Source organism: Thamnophis sirtalis, unplaced genomic scaffold (genome assembly GCF_051295495.1).
Source record: "Thamnophis sirtalis isolate CommonGarterSnake01/CBP01778 unplaced genomic scaffold, rThaSir2_p1.2 scaffold_2, whole genome shotgun sequence".
In the NCBI taxonomy this organism is placed as follows: domain Eukaryota; kingdom Metazoa; phylum Chordata; class Lepidosauria; order Squamata; family Natricidae; genus Thamnophis; species Thamnophis sirtalis.
In genome coordinates, this window is record NW_028261382.1 from 124909072 (window position 1) to 124921610 (window position 12539).

Genomic DNA, 12539 nt, shown 5'->3' on the forward strand with positions numbered 1-12539 from the left:
GGCCTGCTTTCTGGGTCCACTGGTGGAACCTCTTCTAACCGGTTCGGTAGATTTGATGAACCGGTTCTACCGAATAGGTGCAAACTGGTAGGAACCCACCTCTGTACTGTAGGTACTTCAGATGTTGGAATGCATGGTAGACTTATGAAGCAGTTAAAATTATGAATACAATTATATAGTGTTACAAAAAAATAAAGATTAATACTGAGGAAAAAAACAGAACTATTTTTATTAGTATTTATGGACAGTGGATTAGGAAAAATGCATGGAAGATTCATTTTATATATGGTAACTGCAGCAAAATTATAAGCACAGTGATGAAGAATTCCCACAATGGAGGAAAGGACTATGGCAGAAATGGCAAAAAACAAAAAAAACAAACAAAAAAAACCCCCTTTTTAGCCAGGGAGGAAATGGTAAGTACTTTTCTGGGCTTTTTGCTGAAATTAGAGAAAAGCAAAGTGACAATTTATGGATTTAATGACTGAAAAATAATATGCAGGTGAAGGGATTTTTGTAAAGTTGAAAAGGAAGGGTAGCTAGTCAGTTTGTTAATTTCTGTTGCAAAGAAAATCAGAAGTCACTTATTTTTGTTTCTTTAGATATATTTTTTTCTTCATACCTTTTCTTTTTCTTTTATTCTCTTTCCTTTTTTCATTTAGATTTGTCTTATTGTTTAAAAAATTGTCATATATATATATATATATATATATATATATATATATATATATATATATATATATATGTATATATATATATGTATATATATATATATATATGTATATATATATATATATATATATGTATATATATATATATATATATATATATATATATATATATATATATATATATATGTATGTGTATATATATATATATATATATATATATATATATATATATATATATATGTATGTGTGTATATATATATATATATATATATATATATATATATATATATATATATATATATATTCATGCCAGAGCAGGGTATATTAATATCATAATCCCAATATCTGGGATAACTTTTCAAAATGGCCAATTTTTACATTTAAGAATGAATTCTAATCCTTCTGCTAGATTAAGTAGAAATTCTATTAAGCATTGTTCTTAATATGAAGTGAAAAAAATGTGGTTCGCCTATCACATCCAAAATAATATCTGTAGCTTAAAAGTACAAAATAATCCATCTGTCACTGATTTATGAGATCACAATCCTTTAAACCATATACGTGTTTTCCTGATGTAATCTCCAAGTTTCAGCTACTCCTAAAAAGCTTTCTGAAATGTAGAAAATCATAAGATGTCCACTTTCAGTGTCTTAAGCCAAATGGTTAGGAATTGTATTAGTCATGAGTTTACCTATTTGTTAACATGGTACCAGTTGTTAATATCAGAATGTTTGAATTAAGAATCAAATTAATGAAATCCTCGACTTACGGACCACAATTGACCACAATTCCAGTCATTAAATGACTTACCATGTGACTGGGCCCGATTTTTGCAGCAGTCATTAAGTGAATCCATTGTCTGCAATGGGTGATTTTTGCTAGAAACCAGAAGTAGACACCAGTTTTCAGTAAAAAGCATTGTAAATGGCAGTCATGTGAACACAGGACACTGGAAACAACTATGAATGTGGACTGGTTGCTGAGCATCCAAAATGTGATCACATGTTGGGGTAGGGAGCAGCTGTTGGAACTTTGAATCTGGATTATAAATCATCCTGGGAAGTCCATGGTAACTTCAAATGGTCGCTAGGCAATCAGTTATAAATCAATGAAATAAGATTTATATAGCTAAAACATTCTGAGGGATGTTTGACCTGGCTGTGGTTGAACTTTGAACACATTGAAGCTTACGTTTTTCTTGTGTGCAGAGACCTCTGCTTGTAATTTCCTCTGTTCTGTAATTTATAAGCCACTGGAGTGGGTATACTTAAATAACCCCTTCTTGTAAATTGTAACCTCAGCAAAGAATATGATTTAACGGAGAATAACAATTTGCTTACATGAATTGATAAAATGCATTTCATTGTGATATCCTTGTTTGCTTGGCAAGAATGAGCATGGAAGTTCTCAGTCAGCCTCTTGATATTTGAGACCTCTGGCCAAAGGCCACTGATGAGAGAAAAGTCATAAGGAAATGAAAGAGAAGACTTTCAGAGAAGGAGCAGTTGGCCAAAATTGGGTTTTTTGGTATATAATATTACTATAAATTAGTTTTCAAATACATCTTAGCAATAACGGCAGAATTATTTGATTTGTCCTATTCTCGGTTTCAGACTTCTCCCATGTACATCCCCCATACTCAGTGTCTATCAGAACAATCATTTTGGCCAAGCTACAGATATTTTAAATCCTCACTGTTTATTGCTATAGAATAATTGTGCCCCTTCTCCTTAAACTAATTAACATCAAGTTACTAATTTCAATAGCCAAGTAAGGGGGAGAAATCATATAAATAGCAATAGCATTTAGACTTATATACTGCTTCATAGTGCTTTACAGCACTCTCTGTGTGGTTTACAGAATCAGCATGTGGTCCACAACAATCTGGGGACCTCGGAATGATGGGCTGAGTCAACCTTGAGCCAGTGACACTCGAACTGCTGGCAATCAGCAGAATTAGCCTGCAATATTACATTCTAACCACTGCGCCACCCTGGCTCTAAGCATACTGTATTTTTCAGACTATAAGATGCACCGGAGTATAAGATGCACCATTATTTTGAAGAGGTAAATTTTTTAAAAACGTTTTTGCACTCTGCAGACTTCCCAAACCCTCTGCATGCCTCGTTTTTTGAAAGAAAAAAAAAAGACAGAGGGCATGCAGACCTTTGGGAGGCTTTTAGAGTGCTCCAGTGGGTTGGGGGGGGGGGGGCAAAACAAGCAAAAAATGGTTCGTTTTTCGCAACAAAAAAAGGGCATGCAGAGGGTTTGGGAGGCTTGTAGAGTGCTCCTGGGGGCTGGAGGGCAAAAACTTTTTTTGCTCATTTTTGCCCTCCCCAGCCCCCAGGAGCACTTTGCAAGCCTCCCAAACCTTCTGCACGGACATTTTTACAAAGGGGGCAGGATTTCGGGAGGCCAAAAATGCTGTATTCAGTGTATAAGACACACCCAGATTTTCACCCTCTTTTTTGGAGGGGAAAAGTTGTGTGTTATACTCCAAAAAATATGGCAAGCTGCAGAGAAATGGCACCTATTAATTACTACTTAAAATCTGTCCTGTGTTAAAAAGAATTAGAAACTTTAAATGCTGACAAGGCAATAGTGATTTTCTACTGCAAAATGTTGCTAATGGTCTTCTGAGATCCTTATTTTCACACAAATCCCTTTGTCACATAAAGGTGCTATTTGTAATATGCAGGATGATGAAAATAAAAACCCCAAATAATATATTTCAGTATTAGGCCACATGATTTATTCAGTAGTGTTTATGCTTCCAAATTACAATTTATGTCTATCCATGTAAGACTACAAAAGTTACCATTAGAATTGTCTGTGCTTATAAAATATCAACATTTCTTTGTTTTAATGTTATATATTCATTAACACCAGTCTGCAACAAGTTACATAGAATCATAGGCACTTCAAAGGCTTTAAAAGACATTTACTTTAAATGCTTAAAAAAAAGAACAAAGGATTCAGATTCATTTTGAATTCCATCTCGTACCTTCAAATTGAAATTAATAAAAAAAAGTGGCCAAATAAATTTTGCAGCAACCCCTTGCAATACTGTTAAGAGTCTTTGGGTTTATATAGGCTTGTCAGTAGCTTACTGAAAGATCTCCTATAAAGATTTGTTTTATAAAGGGAAGTTGTAGTAGTCCAATTTTACACATTAATTTTCCGCTTTAAATTTCAATCAAGCTACAGAAACCATTGAGAAACCAACGGGTAAAATTACTTTCTGACAATAAAATTTATACAAAATGGAGGTTAAGGTTTACATAGCTGAAAAAATACATTTACACTAAGAGTTACATTATCTGAATTATATGAACACAAATTGCACTAGGACAACTACAAAAAGGCATTTTATTTTTAATTTTGGAAAACAGATAAATTAATGAAATAAAAACTAACTTGTGAGAGTCATCAGACATGCTGACAAAATTAAACAACTTCCATTGAACCATCAGATAAAACAATCATTTCCACTTATGCATAATTTTTTTGTAAATAATTCGGTGAACATCAACGGCTATATAAAATCATACGTTGCCACTGCTATTCACAGAATACTGCAAAATGTTAAGATTTTATTTTACATTTTTTAAAAGGAATACATGAAAAGTTTTAAATACAATGGGATCTCTTTTTTTTTTCTTATCATAAAGGTGCCATAAAGGCTCTTTAATGAAAAAAAAGTTCTTCATTATTCTAGGCCAAAAAAAAAAAGCTTTATTTAAAAAGTTCAGTGATCTCTGAAATAGAGACACTACGTTTAGAGTTTTATGCATAAAACTCTTTAGTGGGTGCCTTCTGATAGGCAGCGCTGGAGGGTTTACGCTCCCCGAGGTCGTAACTCCCTTCGTCCTTCTTTCTCATGCGGTACACCAAAAGCAAGATAAGGAAGATTGCAAAAAGAAAGCCAATGATTCCACCTGCAATAACCGCTGTAAACAAGAAGAAAAAAAGTTCCACTCAATTCCATTAAGTTACTTTTAACCGTGCAAAGTCTATCCTTGAGAGAAAATGGGAATTTGACTTTTCATAAGTGCTTTATTGTAACAACAACATGACTGACTATAACAACTTAAAATGAACATATCCTTGGATTCAGTAACTTAGATCATAAAATGGGGATGTGAGGGAAATCATAGCATTTTCTGGAGAGAACAGTATCCAATGTTTCTTGACAGCTCAGTGTTAATCATCATCACTTTTAAGTCCTGCCAAGTTCAAAATGATTTATTTTTTGGCGGCTGTATTTAGCATTGCAGCCTAAGAAGCAACATTAAAGAGTGTGTTTGAATCTTATACTTGAGATTCTCCTTCTCTTGGGTACAATCCTGCACAGGTAAAGGATATTTACTTTTTCCCCAGGTTATCACTCAAGTTGAACTCTTAGTGTTTTAATATTATCAAGATGTAAGGAAAGGTAGTTTCACTCTAAAGTAGCAGCCTTACGTCTTATGGGGGCTCTCTATCATATAGATATGATTGTCCCAAAGGTGCTTTTCTTTTTTCAAGAGGCAACTGGGCTTTCTTGGTTCTTTTACTTTGAAAACATTTTGCTTCTCATCTAAGAAGCTTCTTCAGTTGTAACTGACGAAATGGTGAATGGAACTATTTATGTTTTATGACTGGACTTTGGGTGGGGGAAGCACCTTTGGGAGAACAACCTTGTCTTGTTGGCTTAATGTACTTGGGCACAAAAAGAAAAAGGGGGAAATCTATTCAAGTGGGGAAGACACATTGCATAACCTATAGCCATGATGGCCAACTTATGGCACGCATGCTACAGGTGGCATGCAGAGCCTTCTGTGGGCATGCGAGCTGTCGCCCCAGTTCAGCTCCACCGCGCATGCACACGTGCCTCCTGCCAGCCAGCCAATTTTTGGATCTTTGCTGTGCATGCACAGGGGGAAACTGGGGTGCAGCGCCCCCTCCCCCGCAGCCTGTTTTTGCTCCCAAGAGGTTGTAGGGAGGCCTATTAGGCCCAAAAGCTGGAAGGGGGGGGGTCATGCACATATGCGTGGGGGGCGGGGGAGCCCAGAGGAGCACATGCATTGCATTATGGGTGCAGGCACAAGCACACTTTTGGCATGTGACAACAAAAAGGTTAGCCATCACTGGCCTAAAGCAATAGGTTGCAAGAACCCATCAGGAAATGTAGACATTTTGGGGGGCTTTTTCTAAAACTAAAACTATATTGATGCATGGCCCTTACCTGCCAGAACCTCTGTTCTCTGAAAAAGGTTCTCTGAATGTTTCCGAGTAAATACATCAGTATCTTCAATTGGCTCATTTTGAGCATTTCTGTTTTCTGCATCAGGCTTAAGCATTTTTTTATCAATCTCCTCAGGTGACTGTGAGAAAAAGAAGAACACCAAATCAATACAGACCAATAAAATACGGAAACATCCACACGCCTCCTGTTCTGGCTTTACATTTCTACAGTACTCTTTCAGGGCTTGCTACTTGGCACAGGAATATACGGTACATTCCTTTCCTGGAAGCTTCAACTACTGTCTCAGAACTGTTCTTGCGATTCAGTTTTTGTTTTTTACAAATCATATAAAATGGTTCAAATATATCATCATATGGTTCAATAATATTTCATCTGGTAATCTGAATGTGGAGATTTATTCATTTTATTTTAAAACTTTCAACATCAGGTAGAGCTTAAGGAATGTACTGAGTCAAGGACCATTCGGTTTCACAGGATACCTGCAATTCCACTTAACCCTGGTCAGATACTGTACTTCCACAGATTCAAAGGTCAACTGGTATTATTTCCATTTTATCAAGATGAAGCCACAGTTGTTTGCTCTCTTCCCATCCATCCCAATACTGCCTCCAGGCACCATTTAGATGGAGTGACCCCAGCAAATTATTGGGAGGAAAGAAAAAGTAGAGTTGCAGAGAATCTGCATATTGATCACACTGTGATTGAGTTCTTGGCTTCAAGCATGAAAAAGGCAAGACTCAATATAACAGGAAAGAGCTATGAGGCAGAAGAAGAGTTCACATCATTACCTGCTGAACAGTTTCCTTCAGAAAGGACAGAAGCTATTATAGTAAATCCCTCAAACTTACTGTCATGGCTGTTTCCTAGACAATACACAAGCCACTTTCTTAGCAAAAAAACCAACAAAAACATGTTTCTTTAAAGATATCTGATATTGAACTTGACTAAGGAGACCTTATATGTATATTGAACTGGACACAAGCATTTTGAAGCTTTGGAGTTAAAGATTTTTCACTAGAACAATCTGATACTAAGAAACAATCTGTCCAAACCAATGTGGGCTCTCTATTCTTAAATGCAGAAAAGTACTTTTTTTAAACAAAACAATTCCATATGTTCTTCTATGCTTTCCATTAAAGTCTTTTTCCTCTTTGCAACTGAGTTTTCAGCAACAAAGATATACATACTGGAAACAGTATTGTTTACTTAATATGGTGTCTTATAAAGCTGATAGGGCTATGCAAATGGTTAGAGTTGTGTATCTGGGTATATTCCAGAATAACACTTTTTATATCGTTATAGCAGTGACATCTTATCCCAGACTTGTATGCTGCTTCAGAAGTTGATCCCAGCTGTTTTTCCCTCTTTGTGTGTGCATGCATAGGTAACCTTCTGAAATACAGTCATGTGAAAAAGTACACTCCATTGAAATTTTGACTTTTTCAACATATTTCCCCATAAAAATATTTGACATTCATTTCAACAATATTGACAAGTAAGGAGATATAACAAGGAGCATGATTATTTTGCATGTTTTAGTTTAAATATAGATGCAAATTTCACATGTGGAAAAAGTAAGTACCCTCCTATATTTATGACATCTCAAATAATTAAACTTAGGATCAGGTGCTAATGATTAGAACATTGCGACAGACAATCTGGGAGGAACTTGTTTAATTTAAAAATCTGACATTTGAGTTTGCTCTTCTCATTGAAGTGTATGACATCACCATGCTTAGATCAAAAGAGCTGTCTGAGACCTTCCGAAAGATTATAGATGCCTATGAATCTGGGAAGAGATTAAAAAGGTTGCCAAATAACTGGGCATAAATCATTCCACTGGCTGGAAAACCATCTACAAATGGAGATTTTAAACAGCTGCCAACTTGGCTGTCCAGAAAGTTTAGTTTTAGAACAGAATGCAAGTTGTTTAAAGAAGTATTTAAGAACCCCAACATTTCGTCACGTGACCTACAGTTTGCTTTCCCCACTATCGATGTCAAAGTGCATGATTCTACCATCAGAAAGCAGCTATGCAAATTAGATTTCTGTGGCAGATGTGCCAGCAGGAAGCCTTCACTATCCAAAGAGACTATCAGGGAAAGACTAACGTTTGGTGGTAAAATGTTATGATGCTACATGAGGCCTGGGCAGCTCCTCACAGAATTCACTATGGATTCTTCATTGTACCAACAAGTTATTGAGGATAATGTGAAGCCAACTGCCAGAAGTTTGATGCTCAGCTGCAAGTAGATTTTGCAACATGACAATGATCCTAAACAATTCCCCAAGGAATGGCTGAAAAAAGGGAAATTGAGGTTTGTGAAATGGTCACGTCAAAGCCCGCATCTAAATCCCATCCAGATGTTGTAGGGTGATTTGACATAGGTTGTGCATGCAGGAAACCCCTCAAATATTACACAACTGAAAAAAATTCTGCAATGAAGGAATGCAGAAAATTACTTCTACTTTATCTCTGACACTGGTAGACAATCGTAGTAAAAGAAACACATACTTATGGTTGGTTCTGCCAAAGAGAGTACTACCAGGTATTAAAGCCAAGATTATACTTATTTTTTTAACAGAAGGTAACAGTGTAACTTTAATTTTTTTGCTGAATTAATGATTGCATAGTCAATTTTTCACTTTTTTTGCTCAATTAACATCACTTTTATCTTTACATACTGTTTGAAGATAACATATCAATATTTTGAAGTATGTGAAAAAAAGAAGACTTTACATTGAGTGGACTTACTTTTTCATATGACTGTAGCTACATAAATCTGGAGAAAGATACTGCTGTTTTAATTTTTTTAAGAACTGCTTTACGTGTCGTCACATGAGGATTTGCCTCATTTTAATAGGCATCAGGGGTGGGTTCCTACCAGTTCTAACCTCTTCTATAGAAGAGGTTCCACAAATCTACAGTGCCTTTTAGAACCAGTTCCAGCTCCCTCCCTCCACCTGTCCACACATCATCAAGACGAAGACTGAGAGGAGTTGAAGTCCACAAGTCTTAAAGCTGTCAAGTTTGAACACCCCTGGGTTTTTTTTCTAAAGGGTTAGGCGTGCAAGGGTCTTGTAACTTGACAGCTTTAAGACTTGCGTGCTTCAAATCCCAGAGTTTCTGAGCCAACATTTTGGTTGCTAAGCAAGAGCGTTGTTAAGTGAGTTTCACCACATTTTACAAGTTGGCCACGCCCATCCAGTCACATGGCTGGCAAGCCACTCCCACCCGCTCACATGGCTGGCAAGCCACTCCCACCCAGTCACATGGCCAGCAAGCCACTCCCACAAAGCAGGTCACACCTACAGTAGAGGTTCTCAAAATTTTTGAAACCCACCACTGATAGGCATGCAGTACTTTTAGCAGAGAAGAGCCAAGTCCAATGGTCCTCTTAACAGATTGCACTGTTTTAATATACAGTCATCCTTACAACTGATCCACAGCTTTGCACCAAATCTAGTAAAACGCCTTAAAACATAACAAAGTGGTATATCTAAAATTTATCACAGTATTTGAAACAAAGCAGCATCTCCATCTCTTCCTCTCTTGTACACACCTTCGTTTGTGTAGGTACCTTGGTCTTTGTTTTCGGCGTAGTTCTCTCAATCGTAGGAACATCACTTGTTGGCAGCATCTTTGGAGGCATTCTAGTGGTCAGCACTATTGTGTTTTCTTCTTCCTCTTCTTCTTCATCCCCTAAAGAGTATGAAAAAAGAGATGCAAATTTAATTTTATTATACAGTTGCTCTTTTTATGGTTATGTGTGCTCCCCTTAAGACTAGTTATAATAACGTTTTTAAAGACATCCTAGTTTTAAGCATTTACATGTCAAATCCAAGACATTCAGAGATGTATTTTTTTCCCCAGAACAATCTATAAGGTCACTTAGGAGAAAAAGTAGAAATACATTTCAGATCTCCGGCAGAATTAAAATTTCAATCCACATGTTCCAGACTCAACCAAAAGTAATCAAAACAATTAGTTTCCTGAACAGAAGAGTTTCACAATCTTAAAAGAAATTACTCAGCAAGTTTTTGTAAGTAATAAATTCCAACAAGTGGGAACTGACACTAAAAGGTCTTGCTTATTATGCTGATTATTACCTATGAATAGCTTGACAACCAATTTCATCTGATGACACAGAAAAGGTAGATATGGGAAAAGGCAGATGAGACATAGCAGTAATTTAAGGAGTGATGTTGTTTTAAATAGGGCTGTGTAAACAATTTTATGCTAGATGTTAATTTTAGAAAATTTAGAAAATTTGGGATCATAGCACATTTGATTATGTATTACAAGCAAATGTTTTAAAAGGCCAAGAGAAACGTAAGCATTATATAGACCAGATGTGGGGAACCTGCAGGCCTCTGGATATAACCAAAGATGATAGAAAATGTTTAGCAACATCTGGAAAAGTACTGATTTCTCATACCTGATTTAAACCAGCAAACAAAATGACACATGAAAGCCAGAGTTAAAAACACTTAAATAAAACAAAATATTTTTCTCTTTCATCAGCTCTGGAGGTCACAAGTGGAGCCCCCCCCCACCTTTTAAAAACTGCTTCAAACATAATTCTTTTGCTTTTAGTGTTTTTTAAAGCATTAACTCCATTTTGTTGCACAGGGTTATTAAGACTTGTGCTTGACTTTCATACATGATTTCAGTAAGAGGAATTGTGTTAGTGTAACAAAGGGTTTTGCTGCATATGATGTGATAATGGTGATAATCTGACTTGAGCTTTATAAAGAAAAGTGCAGTGTACATTTTTAAATAATAAAAGCAAAAACAAATCTTCAGAACCAATCCATAATGCCTTGGCTTCCTTTCTACCATTTTCAAAAGAAAATAAATTCTAATAGCCATCTTCAAAACATCACTTGTTAGGCAAAGACTTTGATTTTATACAGTATAAGGCAGCTTTGATCTTCATTTTCAGAAAATACCTTTGCTCAATCAGAGGCTATCAATATCTATTTATGGTAAAGAAACCTAAGAAATGAAGAAACTACCCGTGTTTCCTCAAAAATAAGACCAGGTTATATATATATATATATATTTGCCACCAGGTCATATTTTCAGGGGGAATATTGTCCACTGACTCACCTCACTTGTGCGTGTCGCCCCTGGCCTCTTTTCACTGTCAGAGGCCTTCAGGAACTTCTTCTGCGGCCAGCAAGACTTTCCTGAAGGCCTCTGCAGCAGTGGTGGGATTCAAAATTTTGTACTACTGGTTCTGTGAGCACGGCTTGGTGGGCGTGGCAGGGCAAGGATACTGTAAAGCCTCCATTTCCTCCCCACTCCAGGGGAAGGTTACTGCAAAATCCCCATTTCCTCCCGATCAGCTGGGATTCAGGAGGCAGAGAATAGATGGGGGCGGGGCCAGTCAGAGGTGGTATTTACCAGTTCTCCGAACTACTCAAAATTTCCGCTACCGGTTCTCCAGAACTGGTCAGAAACCTGCTGAGTACCACTTCTGCTCTGCAGCCAATAACTGAGCTCTGGATCGATCTGGAGCTCGGTTATTGGCTGCAGAGGCCTTCAGGAAAGCCGTGTCGGCTTTGCCGGCTGCAGAAGAAATGGGCTGGCAAGGGAGGTGTCAGGATATATGAGGCCTGGCTGCAACTATCTGAAGATAAGTAGTAGGGAAACTCCACCCATCCCACGCTAACTTAATTTTTATCCTTGAACCCTGGAGTGGGCGGGGTCTTAATTAGGGCTTATTTTGGGAGGTAGGGCTTATATTAGGCGCAAGTGTAAAAATCAAGCTAGGACTTACTTTTGGGGTAGGTCATATTTTGGGGTTAGAACATGGTATTAGTGGGCTTAAAAAAACCTCATTGGTTAAACCCTTGAATTTTAAACCTTAGTATAGTTTATTATGGCACTTTTTGGTGTTATACTGTTATTTATATTGAGATTTGCATTTTTTCTCCCCAACAGGACAACTTTCAATATACAAGAATTTATTCTCATATAATTGTATTGTTTCCTTAAGCAATACTTGTTTTGGTTATACTATCAGACTTGGGCTGCAAAACTGATATGACAACTAGATAACAGCAAACAGATAGGGAAAACATGTTGCTGCCATCTACTGGTCATTTGGATTTTGGCAGCCTGGATCTGACCTAGTAAATCCAATTTCAAGAATGCTGTGGTATTTTAAAAATTAACAGATATAAAATTAGGGTTTGTAGCTTTTGATTAATTTCAAGATATGCACAGAAGTGAGCGCCAATGAGAAGAATTTGTGTTCTTTTAAAAGACAATAATTTGAATATATAAAGGTCATCTGAATGAACAACTCAAATCCATTATATAAGTGTTAGCTGAGCAACAACTATATTTTCAAGTTTCTATAGGTTGACTCCTCTCTTCTGCCTCTATCCATTGTCTGTCTGTCTATCTATCTATCTATATCCCACCTTTATTATTTTTACAAATAACTCAAGACAGTGAAGATATCCAACATCTCCCTACTCCTATTTTCCCCACCACAACCACCCTGTGATGTAGGTCTGGCTGAGAGAGTACCTAGCAGGCTTTGAGCCAGTCACAAATCCTCTTTAACCCTCACTTCTGTGCATTAATTGTTTTGTACGACGCGAGG

General features: G+C 36.8%; 1 protein-coding gene across 2 annotated transcripts in view; it reads right to left on the bottom strand.

Annotated features, from left to right (window-relative positions):
* Nucleotides 1-3400: 3400 nt before the first annotated feature.
* The window catches only part of SDC2 (syndecan 2), a 72903-nt gene continuing 63764 nt past the window's right edge, over nucleotides 3401-12539 (bottom strand). The window contains exons 3-5 of one of the 2 annotated variants that reach the window (XM_087706834.1): nucleotides 9501-9622; nucleotides 5899-6037; nucleotides 3401-4621 (exon numbers count right to left, since the gene is read on the bottom strand). In XM_087706834.1, coding sequence (XP_087562960.1) covers nucleotides 4458-4621; nucleotides 5899-6037; nucleotides 9501-9622 — 425 coding nt within the window. In that variant the 3' untranslated portion in view covers nucleotides 3401-4457. Of the gene's footprint in view, nucleotides 4622-5898; nucleotides 6038-9482; nucleotides 9623-12539 lie in introns of both variants that reach the window. The other variant, XM_087706833.1, reaches the window with a different exon arrangement.